Genomic DNA, 26,536 nt, shown 5'->3' on the forward strand with positions numbered 1-26,536 from the left:
AAAGTTGAACGGCAAAACCACAGACGTCAGAATGGGTTGTGCTTTTACTGTGGTGATTCTACTCATGTTATCTCAGCATGCTCTAAACGCACAAAAAGGTTCGCCAAGTCTGTCACCATTGGTACTGTACAACCTAAATTCATTTTGTCTGTTACTTTGATTTGCTCTCTGTCATCCTACTCAGTTATGGCTTTTGTGGATTCAGGTGCCGCCCTGAATTTGATGGATTTGTCATTTGCCAGGCGCTGTGGTTTTATCTTGGAGCCTTTACAATTCCCTATTCCACTAAGGGGAATTGATGCTACGCCATTGGCCAAGAATAAACCTCAGTATTGGACTCAAGTGATCATGTGCATGGCTCCTGCACATCAGGAGGTGATTCGCTTTCTTGTGCTACATAATTTGCATGATGTTGTCGTGTTGGGTCTGCCATGGCTGCAGGCTCATAATCCAGGCCTAAATTGGAAATAAATGTCTGTGTCAAGTTGGGGTTGCCAGGGAATTCATGGCGATGCCCCTTTGGTGTCAATTGCTTCTTCTACTCCTTCTGAAGTCCCTGAATTTTTGTCGGACTACCAGGATGTATTTGATGAGCCCAAATCCAGTGCCCTACCTCCTCATAGGGATTGTGATTGTGCTATAAATCTGATTCCTGGTAGTAAGTTCCCTAAGGGACGACTTTTTAATGTATCTGTACCAGAACATGCCGCTATGCGGAGTTATATAAAGGAGTCCTTGGAGAAGGGGCATATTCGCCCGTCCTCGTCCTCTTTGGGTGCGGGGTTCTTTTTTGTGGCCAAGAAGGATGGTTCTCTGAGACCCTGTATAGATTATTGCCTTCTGAATAACATCACGGTCAAATTTCAGTACCCCTTGCCACTGTTGTCCGATCTGTTTGCCCGGATTAGGGGGGCCAGTTGGTTCACCAAGATAGATCTACGAGGAGCGTATAATCTTGTGCGCATAAAGCAGGGCGATGAATGGAAAACAGCATTTAATATGCCCGAAGGCCATTTTGAGTACTTGGTGATGCCTTTTGGGCTTTCTAATGCCCCCTCTGTGTTTCAGTCCTTCATGCACGACATCTTCCGAGAGTATCTGGATAGATTTATGATTGTGTACCTGGATGATATTTTGGTCTTTTCCGATGATTGGGAGTCTCATGTGAAGCAGGTCAGGATGGTATTTCAGGTCCTGCGTGCCAATGCCTTGTTTGTGAAGGGCTCTAAATGTCTCTTCGGAGTCCAGAAAATTTCCTTTTTGGGCTTTATTTTTTCTCCTTCTACTATTGAGATGGATCCAGTCAAGGTCCAGGCTATTCATGACTGGACTCAACCTACATCTGTGAAGAGTCTTCAGAAGTTCTTGGGTTTTGCTAATTTTTACCGTCGCTTCATCACTAATTTTTCTGGCGTGGTTAAGCCTTTGACGGATTTGACCAAGAAGGGTTCTGATGTGACGAATTGGTCTCCTGCGGCCGTGGAGGCCTTTCAGGAGCTGAAACGTCGGTTTTCTTCGGCTCCTGTCTTGCGCCAGCCCGATGTCTCTCTTCCCTTTCAGGTCGAGGTTGATGCTTCTGAGATTGGAGCAGGGGCTGTCTTGTCGCAGAGAAGCTCTGATGGCTCTGTGATGAGACCATGTGCTTTCTTTTCAAGAAAGTTTTCGCCTGCCGAGCGGAATTATGATGTTGGTAATTGTGAGTTGTTAGCAATGAAGTGGGCATTTGAGGAGTGGCGACATTGGCTTGAGGGATCCAAGCATCGTGTGGTGGTCTTGACTGATCACAAGAATTTGACTTATCTCGAGTCTGCCAAACGGTTGAATCCGAGAGAGGCTCGATGGTCGCTGTTTTTCTCTCGTTTCAATTTCGTGGTTTCATATCTTCCGGGTTCGAAAAACGTGAAGGCTGATGCCCTTTCTAGGAGTTTTGTACCTGACTCCCCGGAAGTTTCTGAGCCGACTGGTGTCCTCAAAGAGGGGGTGATTTTGTCTGCCATCTCTCCTGATCTGCGACGGGTTTTGCAGGAGTTTCAGGCCAATAGACCTGACCGTTGTCCACCGGAGAGACTGTTTGTCCCGGACAGATGGACCAGTAGAGTTATTTCCGAGGTTCATTCTTCAGTGTTGGCGGGTCATCCTGGGATTTTTGGTACCAGGGATTTGGTGGCGAGGTCCTTTTGGTGGCCTTCCTTGTCGCGGGATGTGCGTTCCTTTGTGCAGTCCTGTGGGATTTGTGCTCGGGCCAAGCCTTGCTGTTTTCGTGCCAGTGGATTGCTTTTGCCTTTGCCTGTCCCGAAGAGGCCTTGGACGCATATTTCCATGGATTTTATTTCGGATCTTCCTGTCTCTCAGAGGATGTCTGTCATCTGGGTGGTTTGTGATCGTTTTTCTAAAATGGTCCATTTGGTACCCTTGCCTAAGCTGCCTTCCTCCTCCGATTTGGTGCCACTGTTTTTTCAGAATGTGGTTCGTTTACATGGTATTCCGGAGAACATTGTGTCTGACAGAGGATCCCAGTTTTTGTGTCCAGATTTTGGCAGTCCTTTTGTGCTAAGATGGGCATTGAATTGTCTTTTTCGTCGGCCTTCCATCCTCAGACGAATGGCCAAACCGAACGAACTAATCAGACCTTGGAAACTTATTTGAGATGTTTTGTTTCTGCTGATCAGGATGATTGGGTGACTTTTCTGCCATTGGCTGAGTTCGCCCTCAATAATCGGGCTAGTTCTGCTACTTTGGTTTCTCCGTTCTTTTGCAATTCTGGTTTTCATCCTCGGTTTTCCTTGGGTCAGGTTGAGCCCTCTGACTGTCCTGGGGTGGATTCTGTGGTGGATAGGTTGCAGCAGATTTGGAACCATGTGGTGGACAATTTGACGTTGTCCCAGGAGAAGGCTCAGCGCTTTGCTAACCCCCGTCGCTGTGTGGGTCCCCGACTTCGTGTGGGGGATTTGGTATGGTTGTCTGCTCGTTATGTCCCGATGAAGGTTTCCTCTCCTAAGTTCAAGCCTCGTTTCATCAGTCCTTATAAGATTTTGGAAATCCTCAACCCTGTGTCATTTCGTTTGGACCTCCCAACATCGTTTGCCATTCATAATGTATTCCATAGGTCTTTGTTGCGGAGATACGTGGTGCCTGTGGTCCCTTCTGTTGATCCTCCTGCTCCGGTCTTGGTCGAGGGAGAGTTGGAGTATGTGGTGGAGAAGATCTTGGATTCTCGTATTTCGAGACGGAAGCTTCAGTACTTAGTTAAATGGAAGGGCTATGGTCAGGAGGATAATTCCTGGGTTGTCGCCTCCGATGTCCATGCGGCCGATTTGGTTCATGCCTTTCATTTGGCTCGTTCTGATCGGCCTGGGAGCTCTGGTGAGGGTTCGGTGACCCCTTCTCAAGGGGGGGGTACTGTTGTGAATTCCGTTCTCGGGCTCCCTCCTGTGGTCATGAGCGATATTGTGTGAGTTTGTTCTGGGGCTCCCTCTGGTGGCCTTTAGCGATATGGCTGGTCTTGGCTGGGCTCAGCTTCTTCATTTCCTGCTATGCTGAGGCCTATTTAATTCACCTGGCCCTTCATTTGTTGCCTGCTGTCGGTGTATTCAGTCCTGTTTCTGAGAGCTCCTGAATATTGCTTGTGACCAGTCTCCTGCTGGAGAAGTTAAGTTTGTTTGTTCATTTTGCTCATTATTTCCTTGAAAACGTTTCTCTGTATATGATGAGTTCAGTCCAGCTTGCTTATATGTGATCTTGCGCTTGCTGGTTAGTTCTGGGGTGCCGAGTGCGCCCCTCACATCGTGAGTTGGTGTGGGGGTTCTTGTATTCTCTGCGTGGTTTTTTTGATAGTTTTTGTACTGACCGCACAGACTCCTATCTATTTTCAGTCTATCTAGTGTTAGCGGGCCTCATTTGCTAAACCTGTTTCATTTCTACGTTTGTCTTTTCCCCTTAACTCACCGTTATTATTTGTGGGGGGCTGACTAAATCTTTGGGGTTATTTCTCTGAGGCAAGTGAGGTCTTTGCATTCTCTCTAGGGGTAGTCAGTTTCTCAGGCTGTGAACGTGGCGTCTAGGATTTTAGGAACGCTCCACGGCTGCCTTTAGTGTTTGTGGATAGGATCAGGATTGCGGTCAGTATAGCTTCCACCTCCCCAGAACTAGTCCTATATTCTGGTCACATGTGTGAGGTCAGTTTTGAGATCCTACCACCGGATCATAACAGGAAGCCACAGATGGAAAACATTTGGAAGAAACCCGGAGCAGATGACAAATAAACAATGAAGAGAAAATGGCAAAAATGGTAAGTATAAGTAGCAAAAGTAAAAGTAAAAATTTTTCCCACGCTGTTAAGTTCACCGCAACAGGCGGGGAGTCTGCGCAGCCTCAGTGAATGCCGCTGATGTCACTTAGGCTGCCTTCACACTAGCAGTATTTGGTCAGTATTTTACATCAGTATTTGTAAGCCAAAACCAGGAGTGGGTGATAAATGCAGAAGTGGTGCATATGTTTCTATTATATTTTTCTTCTAATTGTTCCACTCCTGGTTTTGGCTTATAAATACTGATGTAAAATACTGACCGAATACTGATAGTGTGACGGCAGCCTTAGGCTGCATTGACTCCCTGCCTGATGTGGTGAACTTGACAGCGTGGGAAAATGTTCAGAAACTTTCCCACGCTAATGAGTTCATTTGCGGTCAGGCAGGAAGGCTGCGCAGGCAGCTTTTCAGTCATTCCTTTGTGGTTTTCAGCCCGGCTGGTAGCATTAGCACCGCTCCGGGTTGTAAACTATTTAACCCCTTGTGATTGATTGCAGTGTGGGACTTGACTGTACAGCGGATAGGTATGGGATATTGTTGTTTTTTTATTTTGCATTTTTTTTTACAAAAGAACGATCACTTCACTTGAATTGAGAGTGTAATAAAGATGTTAAACCTGTGTGTTTCATTAAAAGACTTTATTCTTAATGTGTGTGTGTGTATTTTTAACCCTTTCATACTATTGGATTAATAATGGATAAGTGTCTTATTGACACCTCTCCATTATTAACCAGGCTTAATGTCACCTTACAGTAGCAAGGTTACATTAACCCCTTATTACCCCACATGCCACTGCTACAGGGAATGGGAAGAGAGAGGCTAAGTTCCGGAATAGGCGCATCTCACAGATGTGCCTTTTCTGGGGGCAGATTTTTGTAGCGGGTGGGGGGGGGAGCAATAATTATGGTCCCTCTTTAGGCTATTAATATCTGCCCTCAGTCACTGGCTTTCCCTCTCTGGTGGAGAAAATTGCTCGGGAGCCCACAACAGTTTTTTCCGTGAGTTAATTCTTTAATTTAACACGTACAGCTCCAACATTTTACACACACACTACTAACATTATTAGTGAGGGACATATAAAAATCTAACGGATATTCAATGGTTTACTGTATGTAAACCATGTCTCATATCCTGTCGGGTTCTGTATTGATTTAACAAAAGCCGACAAATGAATTACCGGCTATTCTGCTATCTAGCTTTGTATGAAATATAAAGATATACTGTATATATGCGTCTCACTGACATATATATATATATCTAATATATAAAGCTGAATGTGTGTGTGAGAATGTGTGTATGTGTGTATCTCCGGGATTGGCATTTGCACCGTCGCAGCTACAGCCACAAAATTTTGCACAGCCATATGTCTGGACCCTGAGAGTGTCATAGGCTATGTTGTGAGACGAAATGTTACCCCGGTGCATTCCAATTCACCAAACAATTTTGCCCATACCTACATAATGGGAAAATGTGAAAGGAAAAGTGTTGGAGGCAAATTGACAGCAGCCAGATGTGAACAAGGGGGACTTAAAGAGTGAGAGTGATGGCGCCAAAGAGTATATACCGTACAGTTGCTAAGGTGGGGCCCCGACATGGGATACTCACCACACACGGGGATATGAACACACACACAAAATGCGCCACACACTACCATGTGCTTGAGTGCTTGAACAGATATACCAGCCTCAGCACACATTTCACCACACATACACCAACCTCGCCACATAAAAGTCGAAACACAAAAGTCGCCGCTCAAAACTCGCCACGCGCAAAACTTGCCACATGCAAAACTAGGCTCATGCAAATCTCGCCACACGTGCAAAACTCACCTCATGGAAAACTCGCCACACGCAAAACTTGCACATACTCAAAACACACCACACATAAAACTCACCACGCGCAAAACTCGCCATACGCAAAACTTTCTGCACACAACTTGCTATACTAACCTGTCACATGCAGCTCGACACACAAAAAGTTGCTACACGCATGTCGCCACACAAAACTCATCTCACAAAAATCGCTTCATGCATGTCTCCACACGCAACTCAACACACACAACTTGACACATGAAACTCGCCCTAAAACACACACAAGTCTGGTATTATCCTTCAAAAATAAAAATCTGATTAATAAGCAGACAAACTACAAGAGCAACAAATGTATCATATAGGAAATACGGCAGCTGTCAGTCACATGACCTGTCTATTATGTATTTGTGATTTGTGTGAGCTAATGTATATTGCCAGGGGGGAGGGCTTCCTGTTGGCTGGGGATTTATAAGGCTACCAATAGCAACCAATCACAGCTCAGCTTCTATTTTGCTACAGTTAATTAATTTGATCTCTGATTGGTTAATATAGGAAACAAAGGACATTCTCAGTATAACAAAGCTTGTGTGAGGTAATAGCATGTCAGTTAGGGTGTGTTGGTGGTAAGGCTGATGTCAGTCACATTACCTCTATGTGAGAGGATATAGAAACTGCCAGTTACAGACTATTTTTACCACAAAAATGCCTCATAAGAAAAGGAATTCCATGGCACGAATGTCAGCTGATGTGAAAAGAAAAGCTGCATTACCGGCCAATGAAAAATGTGAAGACCCAGAAACAAGGCACACATGAGAACAGCAGCTGCTTCCTCAAGAGCCAATGAACTTTCTGAGGAGAGGGAAGCAAGGCTTGCAGACAAGAGAACAAGAGCTGCTTCCTCAAGAGCCAATGAACTTTCTGAGGAGAGGGAAGTGAGGCTTCCAGACATGAAAACAAGAGCTACTTCCTCAAGGGCCAATGAACTTTCTGAGGAGAGGGAAGGGAAGCTTGCAGACAAGAGAACAAGAACTGCTTCTTCAAGAGCCAATTAACTTTCTGAGAAGAGGGAAGCGAGGCTTGCAGATAAGAGAAGAAGAGCTGCTTCCTCAAGGGATTTCTTTCTATTTGTATTGTGGTTTTTGTGTGCAGAATAAATTTTTGTTAGCACATTCTATTTTGCTAACAGCAGATATTAACCCGGGCAAACCCGGGATATTAACCCGGGTAGTACAGCTAATATATATATATATATATATATATATGTATATATATATATACAGTGGGGCAAAAAAGTATTTAGTCAGTCAGCAATAGTGCAAGTTCCACCACTTAAAAAGATGAGAGGCGTCTGTCATTTACATCATAGGTAGACCTCAACTATGGGAGACAAACTGAGACAAAAAAAATCCAGAAACTCACATTGTCTGTTTTTTTATCATTTTATTTGCATATTATGGTGGAAAATAAGTATTTGGTCAGAAACAAACAATCAAGATTTCTGGCTCTCACAGACCTGTAACTTCTTCTTTAAGAGTCTCCTCTTTCCTCCACTCATTACCTGTAGTGATGGCACCTGTTTAAACTTGTTATCAGTATAAAAAGACACCTGTGCACAGCCTCAAACAGTCTGACTCCAAACTCCACTATGGTGAAGACCAAAGAGCTGTCAAAGGACACCAGAAACAAAATTGTAGCCCTGCACCAGGCTGGGAAGACTGAATCTGCAATAGCCAACCAGCTTGGAGTGAAGAAATCAACAATGAGAGCAATAATTAGAAAATGGAAGACATTCAAGACCACTGATAATCTCCCTCGATCTGGGGCTCCACGCAAAATCCCACCCCGTGGGGTCAGAATGATTACAAGAACGGTGAGCAAAAATCCCAGAACCACGCGGGGGGACCTAGTGAATGAACTGCAGAGAGCTGGGACCAATGTAACAAGGCCTACCATAAGTAACACACTACGCGACCATGGACTCAGATCCTGCAGTGCCAGACGCGTCCCACTGCTTAAGCCAGTACATGTCCGGGCCCGTCTGAAGTTTGCTAGAGAGCATTTGGATGATCCAGAGGAGTTTTGGGAGAATGTCCTATGGTCTGATGAAACCAAACTGGAACTGTTTGGTAGAAACACAACTTGTCGTGTTTGGAGGAAAAAGAATACTGAGTTGCATCCATCAAACACCATACCTACTGTAAAGCATGGTGGTGGAAACATCATGCTTTGGGGCTGTTTCTCTGCAAAGGGGCCAGGACGACTGATCCGGGTACATAAAAGAATGAATGGGGCCATGTATCGTGAGATTTTGAGTGCAAACCTCCTTCCATCAGCAAGGGCATTGAAGATGAAACGTGGCTGGGTCTTTCAACATGTCAATGATCCAAAGCACACCGCCAGGGCAACGAAGGAGTGGCTTCGTAAGAAGCATTTCAAGGTCCTGGAGTGGCCTAGCCAGTCTCCAGATCTCAACCCTATAGAAAACCTTTGGAGGGAGTTGAAAGTCCGTGTTGCCAAGCGAAAAGCCAAAAACATCACTGCTCTAGAGGAGATCTGCATGGAGGAATGGGCCAACATACCAACAACAGTGTGTGGCAACCTTGTGAAGACTTACAGAAAACGTTTGACCTCTGTCATTGCCAACAAAGGATATATTACAAAGTATTGAGATGAAATTTTGTTTCTGACCAAATACTTATTTTCCACCATAATATGCAAATAAAATGATAAAAAAACAGACAATGTGATTTTCTGGATTTTTTTTTCTCAGTTTGTCTCCTATAGTTTGTCTCCTATAGTTGAGGTCTACCTATGATGTAAATTACAGACGCCTCTCATCTTTTTAAGTGGTGGAACTTGCACTATTGCTGACTGACTAAACACTTTTTTGCCCCACTGTATATATATATATATATATATATACATACTGTATATATATTTTCACGAATATTCGAATATTTGAGCCCATGGATCCATTTATATGTCCATTTTGCAAGCCGGCAAATCTCGCCATACGGATGTCACACGATGCTTACATGTGAGAAAATCGCATCCTCGCACTGCGCACAGATGACATGTGGATCATTGTTCAGGGAACATTTCTGCTATTCTCGTCCGTTTAAAACGGACCATTTTTTTTTTACGTTGTGTGTGATGCCGGCCTTACTGGTACGTTTGCTTTTCCCAAATGAGCAGGTGATATCCCTTCATGTGCTGATAGAGAACTATTGTTCCTATAAAAAAAACACATGAAGAAAGGACACAAGCCCATATCATTTTTCAAAAAGTTGTTTTTATTTTTCTCATAGTATACGTTCCAACAAAATAATATTGATAGAATTAAGGACAGTTCACAGAATTTGCATAGATATCAGACAAATACTTGCTGGATTGTTAATTTTCTGGACTGGTTCCACCATTCAGTCCTTATAATAATCCTGGATGAAATAGTGTCAAATCCATGAAATGATTACATCAGTTGTTGGCAAAACCAGCACTTCATAGAGACTTCATGGAAAAGAAGTTGGTGTGCAAAAAAGCAACCGTTGCGACGTTTTGGGGCGGACCCCTTTTCAAGCAAAGAGTATACTATGAGAAAAATAATAGAAATTTTTTTAAAAACTATATGAGCTTTTATCCTTTCATCATGCGATTTTTTTTTTTAATGTGTCTAATTTGGGTATGGGAACCAGCTCATCTGCATTTTTCACACACCTGTTATGTTACTGTCTAATTGTTTGTTCGAGCTATATTCCTAGTCTGTTTGAACTGGGTCATCCTCAAAATATTTTTCTCCTGCAAAGCCTGCTCACTGCAAACGTTTGTCGGCCGGCAACGTGGAAAAAAATTCCCACATCTGATATTTTTCAAGGCTTACGGACACAGCCCCCATTGAAATCAATGGGGCTGCAAAAACAACGGAAGCTTGCCCAGTGTGTTGATTTTGCAGTACACCGTGAAGACCGTATTTGCGGAACACCGTATTTTTACTAGGACACTCTTCGAAGGCCTTCAGAGACATGAGATGGACCTGTTCCAAACCAGAAAAACGGCGATTCAAGAAGATTTATGCAGCCCATTTTTGCGGCAGACCGTGAAAATTACGGCAATACGGACTGCAAAAAAGGCCTGCAAAACTGGCCGCAAAAAAAACAGCAAGTGTAAAAGTATCCTTATTGACACATGCTGTGCTACCTTTATTTTTCTTTTACATTTTCGTATTATTTTCCATTGCAATTTTTTCTTTTAACATACATTTTTACTACACTATAATTAACTTATGTCACAACAATTATTCCGCCCTTCCCAAAAAGGAATGAACAAGAAATCCAGATGTCAAATTTGACTACTAAAGCAGGTGTGGAAAAAACAGTAGCTAGTGACCTGCACACTTTTAAATGTCTGATTTTTCTTTACATTTTTTTGTAGTTTTTTTTAACACAGTCTTCAATTTCCCAAAAAGGTGAACAAAAAATGCTGTGGCATGTATGGATGTAAAAACGTGACTACTAAAATAGGTGTGAAAAAACAGTAGTTTGTGAAACTAACACTTTGGTAGGTAAAAAGACCATGTTAAATGTCAGGATAATTTTCTTTTGCATTTTATTAAAACAATTATTCCTTACTTCCCAAAGTGGGAACAAGAAATGGAAAAAAAAATTGGTACAACTGCTTATGACAACCACATTTTCTCTGACAGACACTGAGTTTACATGTTTTTTCTTTAGGAAATATTGTGTTGACTTGCTGCTCTCCTGTGCATGAAGAATAATAAATTGCACTATATAAGTGTGTGATCAATCAATGGCACTGCTGCTGACAGTTCTCTTCTTCTCCCCACTATCAATTGAATTTCTGTATTATTTGCAAACTGCTACCCTAATCTTTACTACTGCAACTGTTCCAACAACACGCAGGGCCTGATTCATCAAAGTATTCTGGCAGAAAAAAAAACATGGAAAAGTCACAACATTTAGGCACAGCTCAAAGCTGTTCTAAAGTTTTGCAACCATTAGCTTTCTCATGCCATTTTCAACCAGCTCTTACACATTTGGTGGCACTGGGGCAGGATTGGGACATAGCAACTGGCGCTCATCAAATTTATTGCCACACAAATCTTAATCATGCAGGGACAGGAGTAGGATATGGGGGGAGGTGCACACAGAGGTGCGTGTCACTTGTCTGACGTTCCTAATTCATTTAGAGGTGTGCATCTCTTGAAGAATCAGGAGTGTCTGACTCCAGGACCCGCCCTCATCAAAACCAGTCTTGATGAATGTGGGACACATTGACTGAAGTATTTTTCTAGTTTTATGGCTTTCTCACCCTATCTATTTTGCTAAACTGTGAGATGTGACATGTTCTCATTATCAAGATTCACCTCAACATGGTTGCTGTATTTCCTACCTCAGCTTTTATACAGCCTATTATAATCCATCCTGAATGCCTGTGCTATACCATGTGATGTAGCTGTAAGCCATTAAGGGTAAGACCAGTCACGCCCAAATCATGTGAGCCTTTTCTGACAGAAGCAAATTTCAGCATTGGCTAAAATAGAGACAGGCATCTTTGGCAGTTCCTATTGATTGAATCGCACATTCTTCAAATTCTCTGTGTCAAGCAACTTTAAAAGAAAAAAACAAAATTTAGATTTGATTCACATTAAATTGATTCACTCAGCAACCCATGAAATGTAGCTGTATTCCCCTCCTTTATCCATGTGGCCTAATAGCCAGGAACATATTGGCCCTTGGTGGAAGGTCAGGAAAATGTTCTACTGATCTGCATTTTGCTGACTTGCTGGCCATTGAGATGCTTTATGGAATTACATTTGTAATTCACTCTTTCACTGCCTGCAAGAAAAGAGACTCTCACCACATTTTCACTCATTCTGATAAAATAGAACAGTAAAACAGTAAACTTTCCTCCCTGTAATACTTGGGGAAATAATCCGATTTGCTAATGACATTTATATGAGAAAAGTCTTATAATTTAATCTACTGTCACTACGTAACTTTAGGGAAATCTGTTAGTAGGATCAACCCTCCTAAGCCATCTATATGGGCATGCAGGTCATAGGAAGATCAATACAATGACACCTTGATACCTGCGATCCGATGTTTTATTCCTGAGAAATCCATGTTTTTTCTTATATGTAAAAGAGTTGTTAAGCTCTGTGGGCTAGACATAGAGCTCCCTGAGAATCTGCCTCCAGAGCTCACTATAAATGAAAGGGGACCTTACCAGTGTGAGACATGTAACTAACACAGAGCAGTAAAACTGAACTTTGTCTCTTTATAAACACATTAGCAGCTGCAGCTCTCACAGCTCTGCCGTATTGCAACACTATTACAGCAGTGACTGCCTGTGAGATGGAAGCTGAGAGGAACCTGCAGATGTGTCAGTGATAATCCCACACAGCTCTGAACAGCTAATTTACATATAAGAAAACATGGATTTCTCTGCAATAAGATATCAAATCGCAGATATCAAGGCATCATTTTATTCAGCTTCCTATGACCTACGTGGCCATGTAGATGGCTTAGGAGGGTTGGTCCTACTGACAAATTCCCTTTAAGGGAAGTTTATGTTAGGGATTTAAAGGGATATAAAGGGATTTAATTAGGCATTTCCCAGCACTCGCATCTTATATAAAAATATGGTGCCTAATGTCAGGGGATTCATTGCCAGTTCCAAAAAAGGCAGGCAGTGATGGCAACACTGAAAAGTATCATACATTGCAAGATATAAAGAGGTATTCCCATCCCAGACATTATAGCATATCAGAAAGTACCATAAATATCTCCTTTGAGTCTTCAAAGGCAATCTTGCCTTACGCAGGCATGTACTATGGAGGACAGAGAATGAACTTCAATCCAATATTGCAGCCAGCATGCAGCCAGCGGGTAAGGAAAGGGTGAATCAAACACCCGAAAATCTCGCCCATATGACTGAAAATTGTTCCCTCCAAATTCAGGTGACAGAGTCCCTTTAACTTTTCTCAGTGAAAAAAATTGGGCATCAGCACTGCCCTATTGATAAGCATTGGTCTGAGTATTATCCAATAAAATATCAGATAGCACTTGTCTGATGTATACGCTCTTGTGAGCAATCCCTAAAGGTACCGTCACACTAGGCGATATCGCCAGCGATCCGTGACGTTGCAGCGACCTGGATAGCGATATCGCTGTATTTGACACGCAGCAGCGATCTGGATCCCGCTGTGAAATTGCTGGTCGCTGCTAGAAGGTCTGCACTTTATTTGGTCGCTAGGTCGCCGTGTATCGCCGTGTTTGACAGCAAAAGCAAGGATACAAGCGATATTTTACACTGGTAACCAGGGTAAACATCGGGTTACTAAGCGCAGGGCCGCGCTTAGTAACCCGATGTTTACCCTGGTTACCAGTGTAAAAGTTAAAAAAACAAACAGCACATACTCACCAGCGTGTCCCCCAGCCTCTGCTTCCTGACACTGACTGAGCGCCGGCCCTAAACTGAAAGTGAAAGCACAGCGGTGACGTCACCGCTGTGCTGTTAGGGCCGGAGCTCAGTCAGTGTCAGGAAGCAGAGGCTGGGGGACGCGCTGGTGAGTATGTACTGTTTGTTTTTTTAACTTTTACGCTGGTAACCAGGGTAAACATCGGGTTACTAAGCGCGGCCCTGCGCTTAGCAACCCGATGCTTACCCTGGTTACCCGGGGACCTCGGCATCGTTGGTCGCTGGAGAGCGGTCTGTGTGACAGCTCTCCAGCGACCAAACAGCGACGCTGCAGCGATCGGCATCGCTGTCGCTATCGCTGCAGCGTCGCTTAATGTGACGGTACCTTTAAGGTGTTGTCCTACCATGGTAACTCCTTCTGTAAATAAAGCTTGCTTAAAGGGAATCTGTCACCCCAAAAATGGCCTATAAACTAAGGCCACCAGCATCAGGGATTTATCTACAGCATTCTGTAATGCTGTAGATAAGTCCCCGATGTAACCTGAAAGATGAGAAAAACAGGTTAGATTATACTCACCTGGGGGGCGGTCCTGGTCCGATGGGTGTCTCGGGTCCGGTCCAGCACCTCCCATCTTCTTACAATGACGTTCTCTTCTTGTCTTCATGCTTCGGCTCCTGCACAGGTGTACTTTGTCTGCACTGTTGAGGGCAGAGCAAAGTACTGCAGTGCGCAGGTGCTGGGCCTCTCTGACCTGTCCCGGCGCCTGCGCACTCCAGTACTTTGCTCTGCCCTCAACAGTGCAGACAAAGTACGCCTACGCAGGAGCCGAAGCATGAAGACAAGAAGAGGACATCATCTAATGAAGATGAGAGGCCCCGGACCGGACTGCGACGCCCATCGGACCGGACCGCAGCGGGACCGCCCCTGGGTGAGTATAATCTAGCCTCTTTTTCTCATCTTCCAGGATACATCCGGGGCTTATCTACAGCATTCCAGAATGCTGAAGATAAGCCCCTGATGCCGGTGGCCTTAGTTTATAGGCCATTTTTGGGGTGACAGATTCCCTTTAAACTCTTGATGATCAGCTGTGGAGGTTGTCGCCGGCCATACATGGGGTATTACATGATAGGCATTCAGATCATTGGCTGTCTGATGCTCCATAGTGACTGTCTATGATGTTAGCACAATTTGTTTTAATATATAGGTGAATAAAGAATTTAGAAAATTTTACACACATTGGGTGAGACTTACCAAGCAAAACGTGCAAAATCCTGGTGAAAAGGTGAAATACATGACACATGTCAAATTATGTTCTTGACACTTTTTACACTTACCTCTTCAGTTCTGAAATATTTGTGAAAAATAAAGGATGGCTGAGGGTCTTAAAACAGTTTTCCATCAATACATTTTTTAACCTCATCGACTTGCTTTAGGTAACAATAATAGAATCATCGATACTCACCAATCCCTACTGCAACAGTGATGTCATGACTACAATGCACATGACCACTGCGGCCAAATAAAGGGATCAGCGATGTAGTCAGCATGAGACTGCTCAACCGAGTAATTAGCTGCAGTGGTCACCTACACTGTAGTTGTGATATAACCGCTGCAGTCTGTTCACAAAGACCAGGAGAAGCAAGTGTGACATGCACTGTGCTCCAATCCTCTCACATGAGGGACTCGCAGCACAGGTGTAAAGAAGACGGAGAAAGTAATTTCTCCATCTTCTCCATTGTCAGCATCTGTGGTAATCGCACTGCACTCGGATGACATCCGAGTGCAGTCCGATGTTCCACACACACCCATAGACTTATACAGGTGCGTGATCCAATTCTCAGATGCCCTCGCACCATGCTGTGATTGTTTTCTCATGATGATTGGGAGCTGCCCCATAGTATAACACTAGTCCAAGTGCTAACAATGCCTTATCGTATAGCACTCGCCCGTGTTGTGTGAGCGAGTCTTTAGAGCATAGGTGATCTTATTATATTTATCTACAGAAAGCTGATGGGATTAAAAAAATATTGATAAAAACCCTTTAAAATGAGTCACCTTTACTTAAGCCATTCGGAATACATTAGTGTAAATGTACCATCAGATATAATGTGGTATATGGGAGAGATAAATGTCTGCTATTCCCTATACGGTAGGTTAGACCAAACCTATGATGGCCCGTGTCATTTTGATATATTTGGAGTAACTGGCAAAGTTTTTTACTCGTAATTGTTAACAGCCTACAACAGTAATTGTAAATCTCCTCCACTGACTTCCATAAATGTATTAAGTCATGGTTATAGCTAGAATCTAGTGTTCACGTCTGACATGCATCTATCTGAACTGTTTTCTTTTCATTACTACCAGGACTTAATGAGCTACAGGAACATCATTGGTGATCTGAAAATATTTCTTGATAAATACGAGTTTGACATACTTATTCTTTTGGCCAGCTACTCATCAGGCGATCAGGCAACAAGACAACAAATAGCTGTCTATTCGGAGAACCCTGAATTATGTAACCAAGTAAGAGCTGATTTCATTTCTAAAGTAACTATTATGTGCTTTGAATTTTATTTTGTAGTATGTACATATATACTGTAGTTTACAGTGCTGCTGTTTGTTAATTTTATTGTTATAAATGTGGTTTTATTGTTATAAATGTGGTTTCACTATCACAAGCCCCATTATGGTAGTTGAATATTATAGTAGGTCATCTGTGGTGTAAGTCTCCAAGTACAGAGTGATTAAATATTGTCAGCTCACCCTATATAACCGGCATGCATGGCAAGGCTCAGTATAGTAAAATCCATAGACATTTTTAACTTATATTACATATACATAGGCCATAAGATAAAACACCATATAAAAGGGATTTACATTGTTACACGTTTCAGTTTGATTCCTGAAACATGTAATGTCACCAGCATTTTGCCACCTAATCACGTACTGGGCTAATTGGTAAACCTGCACCAGTGTAGTTCCTTAAATTCATGAGCTCAGCATAACCCCGCCTCTACCATTGATTTGTAGATTTCTTCATATTGTTACACCAGCGCCAACATCCCTGCATGGTGTCTTACCCTCCCCCCAGCAGGGACTCCGACTTTCTGACCAACTCGGCTGCTCCCCCGACTCCCAACGTGGCTCCTGTGTCTCCGTACTTGCTTACGCTGCGCAAATCTTCTGGCAGCGCATTTAAGGAGTGATGGTGCATGCTCGCTGCCTCTTAAAGGGGCTACATGCACACTCTTGATTTATCACCAAGCTGATTGCTGGGAGACACTAGGAACTTAAAGCGTCTTCGCCTGTAGGGAGGTGCCTGAGCAAAAATTGTCTAAGTAAGTCTGCAAGCTGCTAGTCTGTTGTAGGTCCCTTTAACTGTCCACTTTACCTGTACCAGCACCAGCCTTGTCTAAATCAGTACTTGAACATGAGACCACTTTGGCGATACCTTTTCCTGAAACTGCACCTGCGGTACCTGAATCTGAAACTGTTCTGGCAGTACCTGAACTTGAAACTGCTCCGGCAGTACCTGAGCCAAAAACTGTTCTGGCGGTACTTGAATATGATACCGCTCCGGCAGTACCTGAACCAGAAACTGTTCTGGCGGTATTTGAATATGATACCTCTCTGACAGTACCTGAACTGCACCTGCGGTAAATGAAACCACTTCGGGTGTACCTGAGCCAGGACCCGTGCTTGAGATTCGCATTATTTATACCAGCTTCAGTGCTGGTCCCATCTGAACCAGCTCCAATATCTGTTCACCAGAATCCAGCCCGCCTTGGACTCCTACAAATAAATGGTGCGGGTGGAGTTTTACTGAGCTCAACATTTATTGTAAATCTACAGCAGATAAAACAGTGATTTAAAAAATAATTACAACACACAGTCCAGTAAGTGATACACTATCTCTGACCCTAAATCGTGCTGCTCTAAAGGTACCGTTACACTAAAAGACGTACCAACGATCACGACCAGCGATACGACCTGGCCGTGATCGTTGGTAAGTCGTTGTGTGGTCGCTGGGGAGCTGTCACACAGACAGCTCTCTCCAGCGGCCAACGATCAGGGGAACGACTTCGGCATCGTTGAAACTGTCTTCAACGATGCCGAAGTCCCCCTGCAGCACCCGGGTAACCAGGGTAAACATCGGGTTACTAAGTGCAGGGCCGCGCTTAGTAACCCGATATTTACCCTGGTTACCATTGTAAAAGTTAAAAAAAAACAGTAGATACTCACCTTCTGATGTCTGTCACGTCCCCCGGCGTCCACAGGGTTACGCGCTGCTGCCGAGAACTTCCTGCACTGACTGTGTCAGCGCCGGCAGTAAAGCAGAGCACAGCGGTGGACGTGACAGACATCAGAATGTGAGTATGTAGTGTTTTTTTTTTTTTTACTTTTACAATGGTAACCAGGGTAAATATCGGGTTACTAAGCGTGGCCCTGCGCTTTACCCTGGTTACAAGTGAACACATCGCTGGATCGGCATCACACACGCCGATCCAGCGATGACAGCGGGTGATCTGACGATGAAATAAAGTTCTGGACTTCTAGCTCCGACCAGCGATATCACAGCAGGATCCAGATCGCTGCTGCGTGTCAAACACAACGAGATCGCTAACCAGGATGCTGCAACGTCACGGATCGTTATCGTTCTCGCTGCAAAGTCGCTTAGTGTGAAGGTACTGAAGGTGATGGTGTAATGAAAACCTGGTCACAGATTCCCTTTAAAAAATCCAGGCCCAGAAAAAAAAACCATAAAAGTGCCAGCAAACTAAGTCTGATGAGAAAATCCAGTATTTCTGGACATATTATCTTAACCAGCTTCCATACCTCCCTCCAATATTTTCCATGATTCAGGCTCACAGTAGACAGTCTATCTGTTAATTTTTATGGTTAGCCATATGTTGCACTTTATTATGCAGCTAATATGTCCCATCTGAGTTATAGTATCTGTTGTACCTCACTCTATATTTATTTCTAATTACATTTACAATATCATAGTCATATGTTTGCATATACAGTGTACACATATATATTATTTTTATTTCAATCCATTAAACATCATCTTTGCATGTCATAGGTGTGCTGTGAATTGGAAGAATGCCAAAATCCGTTCCTTGATCTTGAGCCATCAGATTATGGGTGTGATCGTTTTTTTGTTTATCAGCAAGACAGCCCTTTAGTAACTTGTGAGCAAGTGGCAGCAATGATCAAAGAAGCCATCAACAGAAGACGTATCGGTGTTGTTCCCAACAGCCGGACGTCCTCAACTGAAGCTGTTGCTGGTAGCGCACCTCTCTCACAGGGATCATCTGGTATTATGGAGCTTTATGGTTCTGATGTAGACCCTCAGCAAAATCCATCAAACTTCCCAGATAATCAGCAGGACATTAATGGATCAGTGCAGGCCCAAGTGGATGTCAATGTTGATCTTGTGAGCCCAGATAGTGGCCTTGCAACAATAAGAAGTAGCAGGTCTTCTAAAGAGAGCTCTGTTTTTCTCAGTGATGACAGTCCAGTTGCAGAGCATGCAGGTACTCATCACAATTTTGCTCCTGGAATGGATTCTTACAGTTCTATCCCAGAATGTGTAGTTATTGAAGAAGAAACCCCCTCCACTAGGAATAACAGTGATAATCTTGACCTCTTCAGCTTTGACTTAGTCCCTAATATGCGTTCTGAATCTTCATCACATTCTGCAGACTATTCTATGGCTGATGATTACTTTTTTCAGAGTGATTCCTCAGAAGGTCAGCAAGCTACTGCTCAAAAAGAACATGACCAACCCCATTTCTACAGAAATGAAGTAGCTAACTGTTCAACAAAATTGCTAAATTCCAAATCTGGAAAGACTTCATTGTTAGAAGTAGAAAATATTAGTTTAGTAGAGTTTGATGACAATTTCATGCATAGTCCTGAGAACCATGAGGATTTGTGTGACAAACATCCTAGTGTAAGTGATCTAGTTGAGTTTAATTCTCCTTTATCTTCTGATGTTCCTGGACATACAGAAGTTAAAATTCCTCCTACACCTATGAACAGTCTAGTGGAAAGTTCTCCCCTGGACAACGGGCCTCCAACTTTTTTTCCAGAAGATGTTATAGAGAAAATTAATGAAATAGGAGCTGCTGACATATCTCAGGTTAAATATAACTACTGGTGGAATGGAGGGGAACAAAACTTAACACAAGAGGCCTTGCTAAATACCGACACCTGGAGCTCAAGTGAACAGGAACCTGTGTTCAATAGCCCAGATTCATGGAAAGGCCAAAAGCAAAAAAATAATCATGAAGCTGGAAAAACAAATGGATCATTTCATATGAAAGTACCTAATTGTCCCAACAGGCAAAATTATGATAACGCCACAGGGCAGGAAAACAAAACATTTTCAGATTTATGGAGCTCTAACCAACCCATAGACTCAACTTCAGATCCATGGTGTGCATCTCCAGATAGCTATGGACAAAGTGCTAATCAACCATTTGATACATGGGATTCTTTGCATGTGGCTAACCATAAGAGATACTTTTCCAAAGCAAATGAAGTAAGTGAAGTAACAAGTGACCTTTCTTTAGAAAATCATCCTGATATAAGTGATCAAAGTAACACACTCGATCAAGAAATACTGGAAGCAGAACAGCACTCAAAACAAAAATGTGACACTCCGAATGGATACTCAAAATGCTTAGATCCTGATGGAGAGGAATCAAATGATTTAATACACATACAAAGAAACCTCTGTGTGTGGGACTTTTGTCAAAGTAATAAAGAATCAAATGTTCTTAAGGGAGAAATTGATTGGGAAGACCCATTTTTGTCTTATAGGTGCATGGACTTTACAATCCCTAGCACAAGCAAAGACTGCGTTGTTTCTCCTCCAGATACCAATTATTCAACGTCAGACTCAGTATCTTCCCCTTTGTACGAAGATGATATAAAGGATAATGAGAAAACATGGGAAGAATCAAAAACAGAGCTTCTTCATGATAGTGAAGAGTTGACATTTGATAAAAGTAGCTCTTCAAATACAGAAAACATAAATTATTCAACTGAAACTATCAATTCAGAAGTTCCATGTAAGACATCTGAAAAAATAGATGAAGTAAATTCCATGATAGAAAAAAGTGACCATATGAACAACTTGACACCCTGTTCATGGCAAAACTTTAGTCTTGAATGTATGGAAGGGGAAGATTTAAAACAAAATAGCAGAGAATTATCCAGTGATGAAAATATACCCAAAACAAGCTCTGATAATACACATCAATTCCACTTTGCCAACAATGATGTAAGTCATTTTTTACATTGTGATCCTCAGAGTTCTTCAGCAAGTAAAACACCAGATGATATTCTCATTAAAATTCATAAGCTATACGTAAAAGACAATTCAGCTGGAAAAGTCAGATTAAATGACCGTGATGATCGCTCTTCTGTTAGGCTAGCTAGCATCAAACCACTTTCTCCTGATTTAATGAATAAGATTGTCAATGTTTTCAGTGAACATCAGCTTGATGATATTCGTAAACAACGTGAAGATGTGACTTCACACGTGGTAAATCAAGATCCAGACATTTGGGAAACAGATTTGCAGTATGACACAGAATCATCCTCTCTGAACACTCCTGATGATTTAGATACTTTACAAGATGTCAATTTGTTAAATAAATCTCCAGAGTTTGGTTTAAGGATAGGATGTCATGACTGTGACAAAAATATAGACTGTGTTATCCACTTGTCCCCAGTCAATGACACTCATAGTCAGGCCAATAATAAGTACACTTCACAGAATTCAGGTCCATTGAGTTCAGAGGCAAATAACACATGTAAACCCTATATTCATGAGAAAAGTATCTGCACTAAACAGCAATCTCCTAATAGGAACATTGAAGTAAAGGAAAATATATTATATGGTGACATCAATTGCAAACCTCACATAGATACTACACATGCAGATGTTGAAGATACTATTGTACATGGAAATGTATTATCTTCCTCCCATAGTAACTATATATCAGCTGATTTAAGTTTGCGTATATCTAATGTTAGCGTTGTACAAGATCTGAAAATTGACCCTTGTCACAATGTAAATGCCCTCAGTGGCTCTCCCAATTCTAGTTCACCAAGCCCAGACTTAGGTGACAACTTAGGTCCAATACATGGTGACATTTTATATGGAAATAAAATAGATAATTCCTTAGTGTCAAAGAATACCTTTCACAACAATACAACAGATCCTGATAGTATTCACTCTTCTAACATATCATCTGGTATGACTAGTAAAGTTCCTCTGAATCTGGATATTTGGAACACACAAATTTGTGAAGATTCCGAATCTTCATCAAGTCCTGTGTCAAATGATGTACTTGACCACCCCAGCCCAATGTGTAGTAATGTTAAAAATTGTTTCCAGGAAAAGGTGCTAGATATGGAATCAACGATTACATTCTTTAATGATACTCATTCCAGTTCAACTACACCCGGCACAGAAGAAGAAAGTTTGGACGAACAAGTAGATTGCTTCAATGATTATCCCTCAGAAGAGTATACTGTAATAAAGGGTACATCAGAATGTCTTAATAATCTTTCAGATGAAGCAAAACAATCCAAACTGGATCCAAACAGTCTTCTCAATCTAAGTTGCCCTACTTTTAACAATTTACACCCAGTTAATGGTGGGTATGAGGAAAATTCCAAAATTGTAAACCCATCAGAAACTAGAAAGGAACATGAAGATAAAAATACTCAATTATTAGATTGTTTGGATGAAGAGGAAGACATATGTTCACAAGTGTTTTACGAATCAAACATGAACACCATCTCAGATAATGGACCTGCTCCAAATGTTGGTATTGAAAGCCTAAGTCATGTAAATGTATTGTCATACAACATAGATCTTCTTGCTCATACTTATGAAGGCGAAGCTCGAGATGAACAAGGTTACAGTGATGTGTATGCTATGAGAAAGTCATCAGACTATATAGATGATATTGAACAATCCCAGCTAGTCTATGCAGATGACTTGTCTTCTGATGTTCTAGATCGACACAATGACATGGAAAGTAGCTTTGAGCACTGTGAGGCATTTACCAAAGATGGTCCTAATCAAACTGACTATATCCCAGATATCCTAGGTGACTACACTCAGCAATCCTCTCCTTTCCTTTACGTAGAACCAGATCTATGGAACATGACAGAGAAAGCCTACACCAAACAATCAGTGGGTGACAGTCTTGATGAACTTTATAGCTGTGAAAACCTTTCTCTGACTTCCGTTAGCCCAGATCTGTGCCAAGAATATGAATACAGCCAAATGTATCGGAAGCTTGGAAGCATGGGAACAGACAGTATCCCAAGGATAAGAGCACTATCTGAAAGTACAAAAGAAAGACAAAGTACTGCTCATGGTGAAGAGACAAAAATATCACATTCTCTCCCATCACTTGCATGTGACGACCATACTTCGAAGTCTTCCAACACTATTGAGAAAGTAGACTTGGCAGTCAACTCTACAGATTTTGGTGAGTGAAGTATCATTATTATTTTATTTAGCACCATTAATTTCACAGCACTTTACAGGCACTATCACCACTGTCCCTGTTGGGCCTCACAATCTAGTGTGTATGTCTTTAGGGTGTGGGAGGAAACCAGTGCAAACATGGGGAGAACATATAAACACCTATCAGATGTTGTCCTTGGATTTGAACCCCATATGCACTGCAAAACAACAGTGCTATTCACTGAGCCCCCATGCTGACCATAGGTTACATTAATTCTGAAATGGATAGCTTTTTCTTTTAATTCTAGCTTGATCTATAGCATCCAAAAAAGTCAAAACATTTTGACGTTTTTATTAGGTCAGAAAATTCTAGCATAATTCTTTCGGGACATCTCTCGTAATACAGAACATTTAACTTACATGAAGTGTGTGGAAGCAAGATATTTCACGGTAAAGAGCTGAAACTTATATACAGTAGTGGAAGAACTAGGAGTGACGCCTGCAGAGACGGACTCACGATTTATATATAAAGGGTAGCACAAATTTCCAGCAGGTGGCAGCACTGGTCCATTACAACTGTATAATGTTAATAATGCATTTACCATGATATTTTCGGAAAATAAAATGCAATTCTATATTTAACTATCTTTATAGCAACAAGGAATATTTTATTGGGGCACCACTGCTGATGTCTTCATTCCAAAAAAATGTATATATAATTTCCTATGAATATGACCAATTGTAAGGGAGAAAGTAGTCTTATCACCTCCATGAAATTGAGGACATGCATTCCAGCACTTCAAAAGTGCAGAGAGGCTCACTTTTTTCTTTATTCAACAGATACAGATTCAACAGATACTCGCATTCCCTTGACCAACCACCGCTTATCCTGTGGTAGTCCTCCTTGTCTTTGCTTGTGACCATGCAGTCAGTCAGTGGCTGCAGCAGAAATGCACAGTGACGTGTGGGGAGGCCTGTAAAGTGTGGCCAGTAACAGCGGTTTTCACTGATTGATTGCAGCGGGGTCACATGCTGGGCGCTTATGATTAAAGACAAAGAGGACCACCAGATTGGAAGTGCTGGATTTTATGACATTTTACAGATATTTTATTTCTTTTCTTAAAAGTTGGATAATCCCTTTAATTCTGTGCCATTTTCTTTGAATTCTGAAGGGCCAAATATCTTAGCTACTACACTATTAATTGCAGAAATGGAGACCTGACAAAAGCCTGTCGGACCCATGATAAGTCAATGACATCTATGAGCTTTGATAGCAGAACAGATTATAACAGATCCATCATATTCTGTAAAACTGCAACTACGAGGACATATAAACAGTATCTAAAAGTAAAATCACGTTGTGTTTTTGCTGCTTTTTTATGTAAATTAAAAGCTGTATTTTACAGTACCAGTAAAAGCTATGATATTTCAGAAATCTCATGCACACACATCATTTTTTTTCCTTACTGAATTGGAAAACTGCTGCAGCATTTCACTTCTTTCAGTGTTTTTGCAGCTTTTCTTCGCCCGTAGAAAGCAATGAGTAAGTGCAAAAACACAGCAAAGACGCAGGTTTCAGGTGTTGCTGCATTTTTGGTGCAGAAAACTCAGAAACAACAGGCACTAAACTGTATGAGCATGAAAAATACAGCAAAATCTGCTTTTTTAAGCAGCTTCTTTACTGCCAAGAGAGCAGATTTTGCCTGCAGAAAAAAGCGCAGCAAAAATGCAACATGTGATCATAGCCTAAATGTAGGAGATCAAATTTCTATTGCAAATCTATGCTTCCCAGTACAGATAGTATCTTAACAACTGATTCAATATACAGATTACCAGTCATTGCAGAGAACTTGAGCACATAGTAGGACATGGTGTAAATTCCAATGGGTAGAGATAAGGAGTTTATGGTGCAATTTATGCAAATTATCCTTTAGAGCAGAGGTGGAGAACCTCAGGCCCCAGGGCCATTTACGGCCCTCGATGACCTTTTATCAGGACCCCGGGCAGGGAGGTGCAGTTTGATTACAACCAGCTCATTAATTTCTTCTTGCTCTGTTAGCACACACTCGCAGTGTCTGAACACTGAAGGGCATGCAATGAAAGGTTGCGTCCTGACACCAGTGCCAGAGTCAGGATGTACTTTGTGGGCCGAGTTTGTACGGCCCCCGAAGGATGGTATAAATATCCAAATGGCCCTTGACAGAAAAAAGATTCCCCACCCCTGCTTTAGAGGTTCTATCAAGCCATATCTTTACATTGACTATGCATTTTGTTTTTCTTTCTAGAAACCAGTGGACTTCCAGTAAAGAGTTGGAAACCTGACATTAGAGTAGACTTGGCAGTAGATAGCAATGATCCTGTTTATCCGGCCATAGATGGGTCAGATAGCAGAAGCGTGGAGACCAAACTCCCTAGTAGGGTGGCATCTGAAAGTGAAATCCACATTTTTTCATTCAGTGCCACTGGTGTGGTGCCTCAGCAAACAATGTTGGATACAGCTTATTCAGTGGAGTCTCCAGATACATTTCAGTCAATCTCCATGACAAATGGAAGTGAAAAGCAAATGAATCTCAGATCCCAATCCTTTCAATTGGAAGAAAAAACTTATTCTATCTTACCTCAAAGGAGAGAGAGTAAAAAGAAATCAGACGAAATCTCAGAACATGAGCACAGCTGGAGTATAATACTGAGCCAGGCGGAGGCCTCCGATACCTCACCTGAAGACATTTTCTACAGAGCAGAAGCTGCAGATTGTGATAAAGACTTGGGAGAGAATTTATATATGGAATCTGAAAGACCGGAGGAATATCAGACATTATTTAGGGAAACCGATTACACAGACCTTGAGGAAAGCTTTGAACTGTGTAAACTAGACGAGAGTGCCGCCAAAACACGGAAAGAAATAGATCATCTGTTCAAGTCACAAGAAGCATGGCTACCATTAAAGCTTCATTCTGAAGGTGGCGCACTTGCCAAGGATCTGACAACTGCCAGTGCTTCTATGGCCTCTGATGAAAGGTAGGATATATGCTTTTTTACTTACACTAATGCAAAGTGTGCATGCTTATTTTATGATGAGGTGAATAGGAATCTTTTGGACCTGTTTTTCCTCTCATAGGAAAACTTGTGAGGTCCCCATACACATTACATCGTCAGTCAAGGATAATTTCGAACATACCTAACTTTTCAGGAAAATTCCACAACCATAGCTTTAACTACCAAAGTAACAAGCACACAAGTTACTTTGCGGCACATCAGCTAGGAGGACCTGTGTTATCTTATAGGTCTAGTGGATGATATAAATGGAGAACAAGAGGGCCTACAGAAAAAAGTTGAAAATTGAACACAGATCTCAAGAAGGATGATGGGGTACCGAAAGAAATCAAAATTGTCATAAAACTTTAACCCTTCAAGCTCCATGGCGGATATATTTGTCATGGAGCGTGTAAGAGAGTTGAAGCTCATTCAGAAAGAAAACT

General features: G+C 42.0%; 1 protein-coding gene across 4 annotated transcripts in view; it reads left to right on the forward strand.

Annotated features, from left to right (window-relative positions):
* Positions 1 to 26,536, forward strand: part of PRUNE2 (prune homolog 2 with BCH domain) — a 488,633-nt gene that overhangs the window by 250,011 nt on the left and 212,086 nt on the right. For all 4 annotated transcript variants that reach the window (XM_077249022.1, XM_077249023.1, XM_077249020.1 and 1 more), the window contains exons 7-9: positions 15,920 to 16,078; positions 18,642 to 23,079; positions 25,343 to 26,075. In XM_077249022.1, the coding sequence (XP_077105137.1) occupies positions 15,920 to 16,078; positions 18,642 to 23,079; positions 25,343 to 26,075 (5,330 nt within the window). The remainder of the gene's footprint in view (positions 1 to 15,919; positions 16,079 to 18,641; positions 23,080 to 25,342; positions 26,076 to 26,536) is intronic.

Source organism: Ranitomeya variabilis, chromosome 1, assembly GCF_051348905.1.
Source record: "Ranitomeya variabilis isolate aRanVar5 chromosome 1, aRanVar5.hap1, whole genome shotgun sequence".
NCBI lineage: Eukaryota > Metazoa > Chordata > Amphibia > Anura > Dendrobatidae > Ranitomeya > Ranitomeya variabilis.